Source organism: Jaculus jaculus, chromosome 5 (genome assembly GCF_020740685.1).
Source record: "Jaculus jaculus isolate mJacJac1 chromosome 5, mJacJac1.mat.Y.cur, whole genome shotgun sequence".
NCBI classification, from domain to species: domain Eukaryota; kingdom Metazoa; phylum Chordata; class Mammalia; order Rodentia; family Dipodidae; genus Jaculus; species Jaculus jaculus.
The window spans coordinates 89,156,691-89,175,745 of NC_059106.1; the positions used below are offsets into that span (position 1 = coordinate 89,156,691).

General features: G+C 40.3%; 2 protein-coding genes across 3 annotated transcripts in view; both read left to right on the plus strand.

The window, feature by feature from the left end:
- The first annotated feature begins 5,707 nt into the window (after positions 1-5,707).
- On the plus strand, positions 5,708-10,627 carry Cdkn2c (cyclin dependent kinase inhibitor 2C). 2 transcript variants are annotated; one of them, XM_004663233.2, is made up of 3 exons: positions 5,708-6,051; positions 6,425-6,651; positions 9,918-10,627. In XM_004663233.2, the coding sequence occupies exons 2-3, from the start codon at positions 6,523-6,525 to the stop codon at positions 10,293-10,295; spliced, it is 507 nt and encodes a 168-aa protein (XP_004663290.1). In that variant the 5' UTR covers positions 5,708-6,051; positions 6,425-6,522; the 3' UTR covers positions 10,296-10,627. The 2 variants fall into 2 exon arrangements, with proteins under 2 accessions (XP_004663290.1, XP_045007243.1); XM_045151308.1 differs by having other exon boundaries at positions 5,709-6,051; positions 6,512-6,651.
- A 3,127-nt stretch (positions 10,628-13,754) lies between these two features.
- The window catches only part of C5H1orf185 (chromosome 5 C1orf185 homolog), a 172,756-nt gene continuing 167,455 nt past the window's right edge, over positions 13,755-19,055 (plus strand). Inside the window, exons 1-2 of the mRNA XM_045148625.1 lie at positions 13,755-13,905; positions 14,403-14,538. Coding sequence (XP_045004560.1) covers positions 14,517-14,538 — 22 coding nt within the window. The 5' untranslated portion in view covers positions 13,755-13,905; positions 14,403-14,516. The remainder of the gene's footprint in view (positions 13,906-14,402; positions 14,539-19,055) is intronic.

Consider the following 19,055-nt stretch of genomic DNA (forward strand, 5'->3'; position numbering starts at 1 on the left):
ATGTGTCACTAGTGTACTGGCATGTATACCCTGTCACAGTGTTTTCTTCTGAGTAGCTTAGACCTCTGGTTGTTCAGACCATGTTGTTAGCCACTTTCCCCCAGTAGCTCATATAGTACTTTCCAGCACTACATGGGTTAACTGTCTGGTGACTGACTCTCTTCCTGATTCTAGCCAGGTTTCTTCATGCTCTGTGTTGGCAGCATATAGTGTCTTCAGCAACAGGGTCTTACCTTTTGTCTCAGGAGGGTAATCAAGTGCTTTGACAGAAAGCTGTCTTGAGTTGGGGACCTCGTAGGTCTCTTCAATGAACAGCTCAATGTGGGTAGCAACCAATTTCTGGTACTGGGAGTTACAGGCCAGAGACAAAAAAGAATTATTTTCCTTTAAGCTTCAGCTTAATACCACCCTCTCCAGGGCCCTTCTTTCCAGGTGTCCTCTTACTCCTGTTGAGGGTTATATCTTTTAGTCTATCTCCAAGAATAAAGGTTTCTATAGTACCAGTTCATTGTATATTTAGTTTTGTGTTTGCTTTTCCTTCTTCTTCTTCCCCTCCCCACAAACCCTTCCATCCTTATGGCCTGTGCCTTGAGTTGCCTATGAGGTATGTTAGAAACTCAAGCAGTTGATCCTGGACTCTTAAGTAATGGAAAAGGTATAAGATGTAGGACCCAAGATCAAAGTATGAATCCTGTGTCTTTGAACCTGCTGATTTTAAGTCACAGCCTCTGTCAGCCTTAATTCCTTTGCTAAAGAATGGGTATAATTATATTTACCTAGCAGTTATAAATGTTAAGTAATGTGTGCATCACATTTTATAACCACAGAACACTGCAAATATTAATTATTGCTATTGTGTTTAAGCCTTTGAGTTGCTAAGACCTGGGAAAATGGATCACCAGATGCACTCACTTGCAAAACCTGTTGTCCAGGTTCAATTCCCAAGGCACACATATAAACCAGATACAAAAAGTGGCATAAGTGTCTGTTGTTCTTTAGCAGTAGCAAGAAACCCTGGCATGCCCACATACACATGATGTGCAAATAAATACAGTTTTGTTTTTATTGTTTTGGGGGATATTTTTATTTACTTATTTGAGAGACAGAGAGAATGGGCAAGACACCACGGCCTCTTGTTAGTGCAAATGAACTGCAGATGCATGTATCACTTTGAGTACCTGGATTTGTGTGGGTACTGGGGAACCAAACCCAGGTCTCTAGGTTTTGCAAGCTAGTGCCTTTAACTGAACCATCTCCCCAACCCTAAATAAATAGTTATAAAAGGGTTTTCCTAAGGGGTGTTGCATATCCATGTGGAAAAACCTGCTAAGTCTCAGAAACAAAATGCCACATCCACAGGTAAAAATGCTTAAGAGGGCCTTTTAATGATGCCAATCTGTTTTCCACCTCTGTTCATAAATTCAACAAAGAGGAAGGTTTTAAGGCCAATATAAGAAATTGCAGTTGCTGTCTACACCTTTCTCAAAGCTTGTCCTTTAGAAAGTACATATTTGAGTCAATGCTGGAAAGGCGTAAAATAATTTGACTGAATCATATGCTGTAAGTTCTATAAAATGATTATGAACTACTGACTAAAAAGGTTTCCATGATTCTTAGTACTTAATATCCAATTTTAAATGTTGTCTTTCAGCATTTAAGGACATGTTAAAGGAGAAATTATTACTTTTAATGTAAGAAAGTACTTAACTATGAATCTTCCCTATGCACTATGCTAAAGTTTATTGAAGTCAGAGCTGCTTTTATGTTTTTTTTTCAAAAATATGTTTTCATTTATTTGAGAAAGAGAGAGAGGACTATGAGTGGGCCAGGACCCCCTAACACTGTAAATAAACTCCAAATGAATGTGCCACTTTGCCTATCTGGCTTTGCTTGGATACTGGAGAATTGAGCAGAGGTGCTCAGGTTTTACAAGCAAGTACCTTTAACCACTGAGCCATCTCTCCAACCCAGAGATGCTTTTAAATCTACTGCAGTGTACTAGTTCTCATGAAGTATCAGATTTTCAACATTCCCAATACCGGGGAGGCTAAGGAAAGAGAACAGTGTGTTCTAGGAAGAAGAGAGGGAGCAAGAAAGGGGGGGAGGGAAATAGATTCTAGTTGGTGCTACTTTTTTTAAACGTTTAATTTTTTTTTTTTTTTTACTTATTTGAGACAGAAAGAGGGAGAGAGAGAGAGAACAGGTGCACCAGGGCCTTTAGTCACTGCAAACAGGTGGCACCTGGCTTACAAGAGACCTGGAGAATCGAACCAGGGTCCTTAGGCTTTGCAGCCATACACCTTAACCGCTAAGCCATCTATCCAGCCCTAGCTGGTACTACTTTGTAACGCTCTTTTATGTGCTCTGAACTAGACTGTAACATCTGCCATTTTTGGTTTACACAATAGGCAGCATAAGCATACTTTAGGTCACAAGCAAAACCAAAACCCAAAATAAAAGAAAAAATAGCTTTCTTACAAACTTTAAAATTTAAGGCCTGGTGTAGTGGTGCACTCCTTTAATCCCATCAGAGGTAGGAGGGTCACAGTGAGTTTGAGACCTGCCTAAAATGACATAGTGAATTCCAGGTCAGCCTGGGCTAGAGCAAGACTCTACCTCAAAAACAACAACAACAACAAAAGTCCTCTTTTATAGGTTGGGGAAATTGCTCAGAGTTAAAGGCACTGCTTGCAAAGCCTGTGTGCCCAGGTTTGATTCTCCAGGATCCATATAAAACAAGATGCATAATGTGTTACATACATCCGAGTTCATTTGTGGTGGTAGAGGGCTGTGGTATGCCCATTCATACCCCCCCCTTGCAAATAAAATATTTTTTTAAAGTTTTTAGCAAAGACAGCTGAAGTAATCATCATGAGAAAGGCAGAACTTAGTTGTACTTTTCTACTTTTATTTGGGGGATTTTGTATCATTTTTATTTTTGTTTACATACATCTTTTAGGGTGGCGCAGCATCAAAATCTTTAGTGCTTAGGACTACAGAAGTCTTAATTCAACAGGGTTTGGTGGTACACATTTGTAATTCCAGCCCTCCCAGTACAACACAGTATAAGTTCTAGGCTAGCCTAGGCTACTTAGAGGTCCTGTCACAAAAAACAACAATAGGCCTGGAGAGATGGCTCAGTGGTTAAATGCACTTGCTTGCAAAACCTAATGGACTGGGTTGGATTCCCCAGTAACCACATAAAGCCAGATATACAAAGTGGCACATGCATCTAGAGTTCATTCACAGCTGCAAGAGACCTGGTGTGGCCATTCTCTCTCTGTCTCTCAAATAAATAAATATTTTTTGAAAACAACAAAGGGGGCTGGAGAAATGGCTTAGCAGCTACGATTCTTGCCTGCAAAGCCTAAGGACCCAGGTTCAATTCCCCAGTACCCATGTAAGCAAGCTGCCCAAAGTGGAGCATGCATCTGGAATTCATTTGTAGTGGCTAGAGGGCCTGGTGCACCCATTCTCTCTCTCACGCTAATAAATTAAATTTAAAAAACCAGCAAAGCACTTTAATTAGTCCACTGTGTTTACTATTATGTAATTTTTATTTATTTATAAATTTTTATTCAGCAAAAGTATTTCATGGGAATTATCACACATGTATACCCACTGTTGATAATACATACAATTTTATTTTATAGGCCCCTGAAGAATCAAAGTAAATTATTTAGTAATAGTAAACACAGTCCTAAATATTGTATTTGAATTGTTTAACTACATTTAAGAAAAACAGGAGTTAATTTCTTATGTTATAATAGCTATTTGATTCAATATGTTCAGCTCTAGTTACTTCAGAAAAGAGTTCTGGTTATTTTTTGTCTCAACAATTCAAACACTGCCAGGTTCTTGCCAGTTTCCTCTGCCTAGCAGCCAACCTGTTGCTAGATGATTGTCCAGATGTTTCTGGTATGTTTTAATACTCCCCGTTTACTTCAAGGAACTGGCTACAGATGGTGTTGCTTAAGGCTACATATGCCAGTGGCTGCTTCTAATTAAACCACTTGTCATTTTTTTTGCGTGGTTTCATTTTAACCACTGAGTGCATCATGCAACTGTGTTGGATATTTTTTAAAGAATAAAAATATATTAAATAGTAATCTCACCTAAGAGGAAGTTTAAAATGCAGAAAATTGGTGATAGATGATTGAAATAAATGATATGGGTAAACTATTCCTTTCCACTTGGAATACTCTCCCCACAGCCAAGCCTCCATCATCTAGTAATGGACAAGAGAACTTCAACAAATTTCTTTGTTAGAAAACCTATCTCACGGTTTTAAATTTTGTATCAAATTAGTTGAATTTGATCCCTTTCTTCTAAGAATAGAAATAGTTCACATTTTTCTAATCTCTGGAACTTTTAAGATTTCGGAGTTCTTCAGGATTTTCGACGCTTTTCGTACAGCTGCAGGTACAGACTTGCATTTCCGGAGGACGGCCACCTCTGCGGCCCTGGGTGGTGGTATGACAGGTGCCAAGGCCCAGGGTAGACACAGGCCACCTCCTGTCGGGGTGCGCGCCCGGAGGAGCCGGGGAGCACGGAGGCAGGCCCACCCGCCCGGTTAGAGAGCGAGAAAGACTCCCAGCGCGCCCGGGTGCAGCTCCGGCCTTCCAGCTCTCGGCTGCCGACTGTTAGCTCCGCCCCCTGCTCCGCCCCAGAATGCAGCTGCGAACCCAGCCGCCACTGAGGCCGCGGCGCGGAGCCGGCGGGGGCCGCGGGGAGCGCGGCGGCGGGAGGGGCGCGCGGGCCCGGGGCGGAGCGCGCGCGGCGGGCCTCGGAGCGCCAGCGGCTGAGGGCGGGGCGGGGGCGTGGCCCTGTCTTCCCGCTCCCGCGGCGCGGCAACTCGGCCGAGCCTCCTTAAAACTCTGCCGTTAAAATGGGGGCGGGTTTTTCAACTCAAAAAGCGCTCAATTTTTTTCTTTTCAAAAAAAGCTGATGAGGTCGGGGAAAAAAAGAGAGAGAGAGAAGAAACCGGCACGGTCTCTGCAGAGGCAACAGAAGCAGTTGTTTCAGCGGGAGGAGAGGCCAGCGAGGCAGCAGAGGACCGGGTCGGCCAGGGCACGTCGCGCCCCGGGCTGTGGGCGTGAAGCGAGCCGGGACCAGGGACTTTAGGGCAGCCAACTTCAGAAGAAGCTGTCACCGGCAGCGCCGCGGCTCGGGAGGACTCGCTGCTGCCCAGCTTGGCTCCGGGACACGGCTGGCTGGCAGCCGCTGCCCTGTCGGCGGCACGGGCTGAGGGACCGCGGAAAACTGGCCAAGTGACACGGAGTGCCGGAGCTGCAGGGCCGTCGCCCAGAGGTCGGCGGGACTGGCTCGCCCGGGACCTGTGGCGACGACCGGTCCTCCGAGCTTGGCCGGGCCTCCCCAGGACCTCCCTGTCTCCGAGGGCCACCACAAACTCGGGAGAGGCAAGAGGGAAAGGCGGCGGCGAAGACGCCCGCGGTGCGCAGCCGGAGCTAGCCCAGGCGTAGGCGGGAAGTCACGGAGGAGCTCGTCCCGCGCCGCCGTGATGCCGCCGCGAGCTGCCCCGGCGCCCGGAGCCCGGTAGACGCTTCCCACGTCGTCGCCCTCCTCCGGCCTCGGGCTGTCGGGAGCCGGCGCGGGGCCGGCATGACGGGCTTCTTGCGGGGGGACTGCGGCGCGCCCGGCAACCTCGGGACACCCGCGCCCAGCCCGGCTCCTACGGCCTCCGAGGCTCGGCGGGGCTGCGGCCACCCGGCACGCGGGCTCTGGAGCCTTCACGCGCGGCGTTAGCCCACAGCTCGGCCCCGGTGGACTCCAGGCTCTTCGGAAGAAGCCGAGCATGCCGGAGAGTCGCTGAGACCTGGAACCGGAGGGCCACGGAACTGTTTACTCTCGCCTGTCTGGGACGATCATCTTTAACCCCCCTCCCCGCCCCCAGCACGTCAGCATCCAGCCTCGGCGGCGCTCTTGCAGTGCAGACGAGTCGGGATCACCCCCGCGGCGACACGGATGGAAAGGAGCCCTTCCGAGGACCTGCCCCCGACCTTCTGGCTCGAGTCACCTCCGTGAACCAGGGTGGGTTCGTGTCTTTCTTCTCCTCCCTCCCACCCCGTGCCTTTTCTTCCGCGGTAGTTTCTGACCTGACCTAGTCCCTTAAGTCTCCCTACACATTCCTCCCTGAGCGCGGAAGCTTCGCTACATGACAGCTCTGCCTACATCTCACACCCAGAGCGATTTATCAGGAATGTCTGTGTGTCTGTCCGCTCGCAGCTGAATCCTTCACAGGGGTTAAGCTTAAACACGAAGACAGCAGCCCCCCTCTCCAATGGGCTCGGTTTTGCAGAATAATCACGTGTGGATCGAGGGGCGGGCTCTTGGCAGGCAGATCTTACTAGTATTTACTACCGAGCTGTGTACTCCAGATTAACCATCCCCGTCCTTCTGTCAGTCTCTGATGCCATCATGCAGCCTGGTTAGGAGCAAAGGACAGGGGGAAAGAGAAACGACTCACCATCTTCTCCCAATCGATCGTCAGGATCCTAAAGAATGGCCGAGCCTTGGGGGAACGAGTTGGCGTCCGCAGCTGCCAGGGGAGACCTAGAGCAACTTACTACTTTGTTGCAAAATAATGTAAACGTCAACATACAAAATGGATTTGGAAGAACTGCACTGCAGGTTGGTATTCAGAGCGGTGGGGGAAATGGATTAGTAATATTGCCTTTGTGATCAAGGCTTCTAGAATGACAGCCTTGAAGTTTTTAGAAATACAAATTTTCACGGTCTTAAAACTTAGTTGGTTGCCATATTTTATATCTTTAAATAGCTCCAACTCCCCAAAATGACGTACTTTGAAGAAACTCGTCAAATCCTATAACATCCTCAGTATCAAGAGGATTCTTGGTTTGGTCATAATTTTGGATTTTTTTGTGACGGTGGGGGATTTTAAAATAGTCATAGCGTCGAGGTCTGTTTTGTTTTGTTTTCTGTTGCTTCAGTATCTCTTTAAGCACATTATCATGCTTATTTTTTGAAGTAAATAAACTACTATCAGTGTTTTTACATATTCAGGTCCTAATAATTGACTTTAAAGTTAATGTTCTTACTACTAGTAGGATTGTTTGGTTTTATTTTTTTTTTCTTCAAATGCTTCAGGTTTTGACAAACGTCCTTTCCTTGTTTAGAAGAGGTAGCCTGGGCAGGGAACAGGATGTGCATTTCAGTTAATACCATACCATTTACCTATTCAGGAGTGAGGAGAAATAAAAAATTGAATTTTCTAATTAGAGCTGAGCTGTGCTGTTTCTGTCTCTGCAGTATTGCCGTGATATGCTCTAATTTTCAGCAATTAGATTTACAGGCAACAATTGACACATGTCCAGCTGCCAAATATGTACCTGATGATTAATACTTTACCTCCCCCAAATGCTATCATGTAACTTAGTTGAAATGCTTAGAAACAAACAAAAAAAAGTTGGAAAAGTAGTCTCAAATAGTTACTTTATCAGAGTTCTGGTGGTACTTTTAGGAGCTTTTACTCAGAAGCTGTTTTTGAAAACCCATTAGGGAAAAGACATTTGAGAGTTTTGTTTCGCTTGTAAAAATTAAAAATTTAATTGGCAGAAGAAATCACAGTGGAAATCTATATGAGCTATACATTTAAAACTTTTGTGCATTTTAAACTTTTAAACATTGTAAACTTTCACTATTAAGGAAGCTTATGTGTAGATTCTAAATTATTTATCTTGTTTTGGGCAGATTAAATAGAGAAAGGATTTTTTTTCTTTTTCCACCCAGTAGTTTTGAACAGATTTGGTGATGATAGCAGTGCCACAAATTCAATGTATTGAAAAGTTTCCTACTGAAAAGTCAAAAGATTGTATCAGTTTCACAGAGCCACTTAACCCATGTTCATTATAAGATGGTACAGGATTTTTGACTAATCGGAAGACTGAATGATTAATACTATTTTTTTAAATCTCTGACATTTTTAAAACAACTCTGCAATCTTGTTGATATTAACAAACTTATTAGATAATAACACCCACTTATTGTGACTTACTTTTACTACATACACTGAAACACACACATACACACAAGTCCCAAAGATTATTTTCAGCATGTGTAGTTCTGACTCTAAAGTTGTGTCATAAGAACTTCAGAACTGTCTCTAATATTGCTATTGTTTTCTGTGAAAGATGGTAATTCTTCGTCCATGACTATGCTTATTTAGCTCAACTGAAGAAGCCTTTTCTCCTCCTAGTGCTTTTCAATCAGGATAGTAAAAAAGACCCAATAATACATTTGCTAAGGTATCCGTCTTTTGTTTTCATCACTTGTAGTCCTTACATGTAAATAAAAACTTTAAGGAGCTATGGAAAAAATTAGATTGTATTAATTTTAATAATCAAAAATATGTTTCTGGACAAATTAGTGTCATTTCCTTACTGTCACAGAAGAAGGACTGAAAGGATTTATCAAAGGGAAAATATAATAACTGGAGCAACTATATAGCTTGCATTTATGAAATATTAGTAAGTCTTAATATATATTTATTACTTAATTTGTGATTATTTTTAGAATACATTCTGAAGATATAAGTCAGCCTTGTATTTATTTTCCAATGGATTTTTTAATAAATATTGAATGTAGTATGTAACTTATTCATTTTAAATCTAGATTATTATGAATATAGCTAAATATAAATGAAGATAATTAAGTGGCTGAAAATTTCTAGCATGTTAGTCAGAATCATGTGTTTCACCCCAAATTACATACATTTTATACTTTTGTGTTGTTGCACAAGATATTTTTAACTACAAAAGACTAATAGATATCTATTAAAGTAAACAGCAAATAAGTGCCTGCTATGTAAATTATGTATTGATAGTAGTATACGTTGATACTATATTTTGACTTTTAAAATACTGATAGCTTTCAAGTAGCTATTCCTAAGTGCTTATAACTCTAGAAGGAAATAAAACAGTGTCACCAGCTGATTATTAAGTGGCTCAAGCCACAAGACAATACTGTCTCAACAAACATTAAATACCTTTCTTCTCCTCACTTAAATGAGGAGGCTAGTTAGAACTTTGACAAATTGTAACAGAGGAAGACTGTTTAATTCTTTTTAACAATAGTTGTCATACAATAATTTCTTACATAATACAAAGCATACCACAACCTTAGTTTAAAATAAATTGATATAAAAAGCAATGTAGAACACTAATGCCTTAATAATCACAGACATTCTATGATTTGAAATTCATTCTAAACACTGAATAATCTATACTAGCCACTGTCAAATAGCTTGCAAAGAAAAAAAATAATGGTTGGAAATTTGTGGCAGTACATATTTTGAGGGAACTTGTGAAAATTAATCATTTAAGAAAATATCAACTTTCAGATTTTAATATATCAGTCTCACATGGGGTGATGCTTTTTGGAGATTTGAATAAACTTGCCATTTTTGTTTTCAGTAGCTATTTAGGAAATACATTTTATCCTCAGTTGATGTTTCAGAATTAGTACTCCAGGCATATTTAATGAGTCTGAACAAATAGAAGACTCTTATTTAAACCCAAAATTCCATGTCTTTTAGTTCAAGGAATTCACAAAAAGAAACTACACAAATCTTTATGAGAGATAATGAACCAAGTTGTCCATGATTTTTTTTACATGTTGTACAAATTCTGCTTTATTGACCAATTTATCCCATATGAGCTCATTTAAAAGTATTCCATCAAAGAAGTGTAATATTTGCAAGTTTTCTTTCATGTTCACTGGTTAGTACTTTCTTGCCACTGAGTCCTACAAACTCAACCCCATGAAACTTCAAGTACGCCATCAAAAACAGTTACATAACTAGGACAGTCAGATGTTTTTAAATATTACCATAGCATGAGCACTTGAAAGATTCTACCATTTTTAAATTTCTTTTCTAGGTTATGAAGCTTGGAAATCCTGAGATTGCCAGGAGACTACTACTTAGAGGTGCTAATCCCAATTTGAAAGACCAAACTGGCTTCGCTGTCATTCATGATGCAGCCAGAGCAGGTTTCCTGGACACTGTACAGACTTTGTTGGAGTTTCAAGCTGATGTTAATATCGAGGATAATGAAGGAAACCTGCCTTTGCACTTGGCTGCCAAAGAAGGCCACTTTCCAGTGGTGGAGTTCCTTGTGAAGCACACAGCCAGCAATGTGGGGCATCGGAACCATAAAGGGGACACCGCCTTAGACCTAGCCAGGCTCTATGGAAGGAATGAGATCATTAGCCTCATGGAGGCAAATGGGGAAAGGGGCCCCCCAAATCTGCAATGAATGTGAGGATGGCTTTTCCGCATTACCTTTACTTTTCAGTTAATTGGTATATTTTCCTGACTATTTTAATATCATTTAAAATATAGCTTTTTTCATATTTTAAGCAGCTAGCTAATCTTTTGAAAGTGCATAAATGGAAATCTTACTGCAGGTTTATGAATATATTTAAACAACATCATTTTCACTGGCAAAATTTTGATTTCTAACATATAATTGCAAATAGCTTTGGCTTTTTGCTCAGTATTTTATCTTTCTTTGACATTTTTCCTTGTTTATCTCTCTGCCAATCTCAATATCCAACTTGACTTTGATTTAAAGGTGATTTGTTCTGATGTTCTTTGCTTTGTTCTTTTTTTTAGAACAAACCTATGTTTTACTGTGATTTTCTCTTCTCTGTAATTCACACACAGCCACGTGCTAAGAACTATATTAAAAGTTTATGATGCTGTAAGTCTTAGCCTTAGAAAAAGACCAATTGAAAAATTAGATATTCTATTTACAATTTAGTCATTCTCTTTTTTCTTTCCAGTGCATATGCACCAAAGATTCTATTTGTTATCTCCTTTTTATAAGTATTTCTGCTTCAAAAAGAATATGAACAGCATTTTTGAAGATCAAGTGTAAAATTATTTTGGTACGAATTATACCTAATGTTCAGTCGGCCTGTCTTCTCAAAGTTAAGTCAAATTATTGAAGGATGTATTTCAGAAGTAGCAATCTAAAAACTACACACACACACACACACACACACACACACACACACACAAAGTGAATTTTAAAAAGAAAATACTCCCCTAAAAGTGCTTCCCATTTATTGATTTTCTTAATCATAAAAAGCAAACAATTGTTTGATATGTTTCTCCAGATTGCACTACAAATCTATCAAGGGTAACACTGACTTTCTCTCCGAATGCAAAACATTAAAGCTACAACATGTTTAAATATTGAAATACAAACACTACTTTTTGGGAGATAAAATTTGGCAAGATAAAAATGTATAAATGACATATAAAGGCCTACAGAATATTTTAGGGTCTCAGAAATAATAAATATAGAAAATTACAATAAGTAAATAACTCCTCGATATGGTACTTGACCCAAAATTTTTAGTAAATGAGTATAAAATCTGTAGTGGGAACACATTTTAGCTAAAAATAAGATTTTTTGAAGGAACTAGAAATATTTTAAAATCCCAAAATGATTTTCCCCCATATCTCCTGCTTATTTTGTCATACTAATTAGATTGTCCCTAAAGGATTTCAGTTTATAAACACTATTCATCAAACCCCACATATACAAAGCTGTTATATGAGAAAGTTCCCTTTGCTTCATAAGCTCTCTGCCCTTGATTTAAAAAGCATAATACTTCAAAGTTTATTGAAGGGCATGGTTCTGATGCTTGACCAACAAGATTGGAATGGCTGTGCGTGTGTGGTTTCCAATAACTTATTTTCCATTATAATCTAAAAGCATAGGAGGAACAGATTAAATCTTTTCCATTTTTGATTAACATTCCCCAAATAGAGTACAGTGAGACTGATTTCTGCCACCTTTAACCACAAGATACTGAATAAATTTATTTTAATTGCAACATGAAATTAAGCATGCCACTTTTGAAAGAGTTGTATTTTGATTTAAAAAATAGTCAATATACAAATATGACTTTAGTAATCTGAATATTTCCTAAGCACAACACTATTTTATTACTGAGAGTAATAAAAGCAATCCTCTTTGCTTTAAAGTTAAGGTGATTCTAAATTTAAAAATCAGTTTACTTCACTTTACAGTAGCCACAGGTCCCAGCATTCACTTTACTCCATGAAGTATAATTTCCTTTTAGAGAATTCAATTATAAAGGCACAAGGCACTCATGCAACTAAAGTTTTGTAATTGCTTTGTTCTGGGGTGGCCCGAGCACAATAGAGAGACAGGAAGCCCTATCTCTTCATCAGCCTCAAATTTGGTGCACATTAAAACATCTCTATATTACCCTGATTCTTTGCAGGAAACAGCTTCGCTAATCTAAGTATTATAGAAATGAGTTATGTGGTCCCCTCTAGGAAATATGAAAAGCCATTATGCAATCTCTCAAAAACCTCGACAATATTCAGCAAAAGTCTATATATAACAAGCTCAGATAGGATGGAAGAGGGTGTCGAGCTTAATTCACAGGTTCTAAACTGCGGTGAAAGGAGTCTGAATTTATTCAAGTGTAGAGACTGAGGATGCGAGGCCTAATTTAATAGAGTGCCCAGTACCCCAGGGTACGATGCTAGAGAGAAGATGACAGGATACTAGCTGAGACGCTCCCAGTAGCGACCTTGCTCGCACAGCTGTTGGGAAACCCAAATTCAGCCTCTGTCCAGTAAGCTAAATCCAGGCTTGCAAACTCCGTCCAAATTCGGGACCCCAGAGCAAGGTGCCTTTTAATGTATTTCAATAGTGAGTCGATAGTTTCGGGGAACATAGACCAAGGCAATCCTGTGATGAGCTCCTGCACACCCACACACCCATGAGTTATAAAGTATTCTACCCCCCTCATTTGGCAATTTGATGGATTTCCTTTACTGTATCGATCAAACCAACATCGTGGGATCTGTGTCCCAGGGCTGATTTCAAAATTTCTTTTCCTATAAAGGTGTTTTAGTCTTTCACCAAGGACTGAAGGAATAGCCAGCAGTGCTGGGAGGTCCCAGCGCTGGAGGAAGAAAGACCATCAGCCAGCGGTCCCAGCTGTCCTAAGCCGCCGCCATCGAAAGGCCACCGGGGAGAAAGTCCGTCTTGGTCTCTAGAGGTGGAATTCCGTTTACACTGCAGATCATGAGAACAGACCCACACAGAGACCGAGTGACAGGCAGAACCAATCTCCCGCATGAGATGGGGTTGCAGCTGAGCCCAAAGCCATCCCAAGACACCAAGTTTCGTGACCCGCCGAAACCCAGTCTCTAGACTGACCGGGAGCCCCGCGCTCCCTCTGGACAATCCCAGTTCAAAACCGTTAGGTTGTCCCCCCCCCCACCCCCTCCGCTAAGGTTTCTTTTCTCTTCCTGTCCAAATATTTCAAATTTCCGCGCCTGAAGTAACAGTCTGCTAGTTTCCTTGGCAGGTTGGTGGCCCTTGGGTCTGGGCTCCCCGCGGGCGGGGCGCCCGGGGAGCCGGATGCTGCCCGGGCGCGCTGCCCCCGGGCGCCCACGCAGCCCCCGCCGCGGCCCCGCCGTCCCGCACCGCGGGCTCCCGGGCTGCCCCAGCCTCCCGGCCGCGCTCCCCCGCTCCGCGCTGGGCTGGGAGCTCGCGGGTGCCGCGGCAGCCGGGGCAAAGCGGAGCAGGAGGCCGGCGCCCGCCCCGGCTCGGGTGCTCGCGGGTGACCTTGGAGGCGCCCTCCGGGCGAGCGCGCACGGCCAGGCCTGGCCACCCGAGCTCCACGCCGGGGCACAGGCGGGAAGCCCGGGCAGAGTCGCGGAGCTGCCTCCGCGGTAACCCCGCCAGCCTCCGCAGGTCCCAGCCCTCAGGCAATGGGCCCCGAGGAGGCGGCTGTCATCCTCCCGTCCCCCTGGACGTCGGGAGACCGTGCTGGAGGACCGGGGCCAGAGGGAGCTGGAGCGGCGGGCGGGTGAGTGCCTCGTAGCTCCAGGAAGGGGGAGCCGGCGGCTGGAGCCACTTGTCACCTCTCCGGTGACAGCTGAGGCCAGAGGGGCCCTGAGCCTGGGGTCCAGGTGCGAGGAGGCAAAAGCTTCAGTGGCTTATGAGCCCCTGGGAAAAGTGGGGAAGGTGCCCCACAGTTTGCCTTTCCTTCATAAAGTACTCCTTCTCCAGGACCGAAAGTGCACTTTCATTACAGCCCCTTCGCCAGAAGCCATTTGGGCTTGGGTGTGCCTGACACCTAAGGGGAGGCTGGTCTTTTCAACCTGCCATGCTTGAGAAAGGCCAGTAGGTATAGAGGCGGGAGATGCTTCCAAAGAATCTGACCCCACCCGCCCAGTCTGCATACAGGTCTGATAGATTAAAGTTTCAGGCAAATGTTTTGATATCTGCTGTAGAAACATTGTGCGAACTTCGGGTGTTAGGATGTGGATTTAGAATTTTCTCTATTGTTTTTAATTTTCACAGACATTAAAAAAAAAGTTTGGTAGCTGCCAGCCAGCGAACAAAGGTTATCCCTGCCACCACACCACCTGCAAGAGCACAAGAGAAATTCGCATATTTTGCTTCTTGACTTTTAAAATGGCTTCTGAACCATCCAGAGGTATCAGCACATAGGAGGGGGACCAAAGATGTGCATTCTGAAAAATTGCACAGATATTAGACTGAAATTGTCTCACCTAATTTCTCTCTCTTTCTTCCTTCTTTTTATGTTTATTATTATTACTATTATTATTAACAACATATTTCGTATGGCTACATCATGTGTCGGTAATGGTAACCTCTTCTCCCTTGTCCCTGCCCCCATTCCTCAGTGTCCTCCCTCTTTTTATAGCTTTTTCCCCCCTCTTCTCTCACCCTGAACAACCCTTCCCCATCTCGCCAAACAACCAGCTAAAAACATCAGTTCTTTTGTGTAAGAAGTAAGAAATGACCATCCTTATCCAACTACATGTCATTTATATTTTGAGCACTAAGAAAAAAAAAATCCCACCTACAGACAATGTTATGAAAGAAATAATTTACCAGGCATACAAATACATGTAAATGGCATGATTAAAGTGATATTATCTTTGAAACTAATAGAATAATTTTTAGAGCTGATTACACAACTCAAAATTTTCCCTGGAAATATTTGAAGACAGAGGCTTCTGCTTTTAACATTTCATCAGTACAGCAGTCTCTGGAGGCAGGGTGATCATTTGTCTTGACCATGTATCATATTGAGAAATTTTATTTTAGTTATGAAATAAAACCTTACATCAGTAGTGAAGATTCACATGTAAAGGAAAACTGCCAAAATTTTTTTTAATGATAGGGGTTTTTAAGTTAGGAATACAACTAACACATCACTGTCATATCAGAATACTGTGCAATCCTTGACTTCTCAGCATAGTGTGTGCACTTGTTCGCAGGAAGTCTGGCCTGAGTTTAAAACACATGTTTTGGAAACATGACCACCTAAAGTTAAAAAATAATCTCACTGACATTTAGGAATAATTATTTCATTATTTGTCCCTTTTGTGTACAGTTAATACAACAATATCCTCTCTTACAGTTTTGTATTATACATTTTGGGCCTCTTTGAGCCCAAATATTTCTTATCCTATCATTTTTTCCTTAGATTTTTTTTTTTTTTTTTTACTAGAAAGTGGTTATCTTCAATCATACAGCAGGATTCTGCTAATTCAAGCACTTCAGATTAAATCTGTGTGGATCATCTAAAATATAACATACAGTTTTTTTTTCTCATAGTTTGAAACAGGGATGAATAAATATAAACATCTGAAAATTTCCAATACCGCCACAATCTTATTGGGTGTTAATGATGCAAGATGAAATAAAATATTTCTGTCTTACAATAAGCAATGAAAAATTTTAAATTAAGCTACATCTTATGATTATTAGTATAAAATTCCCTACCTCAGTGTTTAAATAAGCAGTAGTATGTGTCATGGTATACTTTTCAGTTGTGAAAAATACTTTTATGGTAGTCATCATGAGAACACAGTAATTGATCATCCAAGAGTCTCTTCATTGATGTTAAATCAGACATGTATTTTTAAATAAATACATTATGCCAAAATCTATAATTTTAACTGTCCCCCCTTTTAAAAACCTTTTCTATTTTTCACTTCCACATTTGAGGTAACTAACAAAAATAGCATGTAGCTAGAGATATCCAATTTTTCTTTATCTTTCATCAACTATCTCATTTCCCAATCTCAAAAATTACTTGAACTTTAAAAATCATACTTAGTAATACTAAAAATGTATTATCACTATTAACTTAAGTTTTTGTTAGGCTTATGAGTTTTTACTTTTATCTGTATTTTATTTAAAGTAAACATGTGTAAAGAAATATGGATACTAAGTTGTAGCAGTTGGGTTTTTAGGTTTGGAATATAAGTTGAAATGCTAAAAAGTACTTAATATTTTGACATATGTTAAGATTTTTCAGAAGAAAATCAAGATCCAGGAAAATCTTATATGCAATTTCTTGATCTTCAGGAAATAGTATATTTTAATTTGCCACATTGAGATACTGCCAAATAAATATCTTAGTAAATAGAAAGTTAAGTTTTTAACACTTAAGGAAGGATATGCAAAAGACTTCAATATCAAATCCAAATTAATTTTTTAAAAATAAATTATTCCTGCAGGTAAATTATGCAGTTTAATTGAAGTGGTTATGATTTTGTGGTTAAATTTTGCATTTGGCACATGGATGAATGTACTTTTTCTAAGCATATAGTTGACATTAAGCAGGTACTCAAAATAATGCTTTTTTTAAAAGCCCTGTTCTGTATTTTAATGTATGTGTGAGTATGTTGTACTGTCTCTTACTAAAGCTCTATATTGAGCTGATGGATATTTTGAACAAAAATTGCCAAGTCACTAAACATTACTAGTACTCAGAATGGCTCTAAGCTAATACCTATGAAAATATATCATATGCCTACTGAAAAACAAATAATTAACTGTGACAATAAAAAGAAGGCGTATGTTTTTAATCCAGAGAGACATAACGTGTCATAGGGAAAATATTATGGTGGCAATAGACACAGCATTAGCTGTGAGCAATGATTGCAATTATTTTTTAAAGGCTTATTTTATCATGTCTTTAAAATTTTAAATGCAAATTAGCCAGACTTCAGTCAGTTCAGTGCTCTCTCTCATCTGGCTTTACTCTGGCTTCACAATGAACAAGCCCCTAAGTCTGATCTAACTGTATCCACTAACCCTTTCAGAATGGTCTGAGCTTTGTAGTTTACACAGACTATATGGCTGTTGTATTTAAGAGAAAAGATATATATATAGCTGGCACATAAAAGTATGAATAGTAGGGTTTCTTTTTATATTTCTAGCTTTAAAATACTATCCAAGTGCAAATGGTAGAAAACTTCATAGGAAACTGGAAAATGGTCCATAAAAGAAAATTTGCTTATGTTTAATGTTGTGATGTAATGAAAAAAAGTAGTGTTATTTGCCCTGCTTGTTGTTATGCAAATATTTTTTACTGGTCATGTTTTGTCCTTGCTATCATATTCCTTAATGAAGTTTCCATCATGTAATTAATATTTAACTGATCTACAGTCATGTGTACCTAAAGCATTGAAAATGCCATTCTTCCTCTTGTTACTAATTCTACTTCTAATATTTGAAATTTGTGAGCTATGGCTATGAAGTGGCCTTATAATACATTTGCCTCATGACAAATATAGTGACATGTAGAAGTAAGACCTGCATCAGTGTTTTCGGTTTCATGATTTTCATTTTTTTTGACTCGTTAATTGAAAGATCTCACCTATAGTGCAAAGCCAGTCAGATATATAACATAGCATCTTAAAATATTTTTTAAAGATCAGTGCTTACTAAAGAAATATATTTTCTTAAACTTCCAGGGTGAAAATAGCATTTTTTCCTACGAAGAGATTTTTTTTTTTAGGATCAATATAAAGTTAGTTTATCACTTCTATCCTGAAGTACACTTTCTATCATAGTTTTGTGTTAAGATATATAGAATTTAAACAATAGGATAGTGTATGGACACTATGAAGAGTTTCTGTTTAGCAACAGAATTTACTGAAAAGAGGTCATATCACAATAATAGACACAAAACTCAAGCTATAGAACAACACTGACATTGAATCAAGTGACAGAGAAGTTACCTTACACGAAAATTGCTTACTAATTTAGAGAAAAATGATGTTCGGCAAGCTATTTAAATATCCATTAATCAAAAGATTAGTGGAAAGGGATACAAACATCTCCAAAACAAGTAATCTCTGTTTAGGAAGTGTGAATGCAATTTTTTCTGAAGGACTTTTCTAAATGAAGATGTATTACTGTAATTATGAATATATTAGCATATAAAATGCTGCACAAAATCTTCAATTATTGAATTGTGTCATCATTTGTAGGCTAGTGAATAATAGTGTACAAAATAGGTGGTATTTGGATAAATATCTTTTCATCTTGGCTCTTAATGCATTCACTTATTCATTCAGTTAACATTCCTCCTACCCTGGCCCAGGAAGAGCTCACTTTAGCCCAGGCTGACCTGGAACTCTGAAGTTCCAGTCTGGTCTAGAACTCACAGCAATGCTGTTACCTTTGCTGTAATTGAAGGCTTGTGCCACCATATCTGGCTCAATTTACATTTCAATGAGAGAAAAGAAAGACATAAATAAGTTATAAATATTTATTTTGCATCTGTATCACCTATTTAATATTCATAGCCCATTCAAGGGTTGTGCTTGTTTAAAATCCCAGTTTCCAGATGAAGAAATGGCTCAGATTTGATGACTAGTGAGCACTTGTCCATGGCTGCAGCCTGGCAACAGAGAACACAGGGAGACAAACACCTGTCTTTTTCCCCCCCTACTACACTGATGCTAGATGGGAAGATCTTTCACAAAACTGGCACTGATCAGCCAGGTGAATAATCATATATTAAAAATCTGTTTTACGGTCATATAATAGGTTTATGACCTTTGGACTAGAGGCTTTATGCAGCTGCCAAAATGGGAAAAATAACACCTAATTTCCTATGTTGTAAATAATGAATGAAATGTGTGCAAAGTAAAGCACCTTCAATATGGTAGTCATTATGGGAGT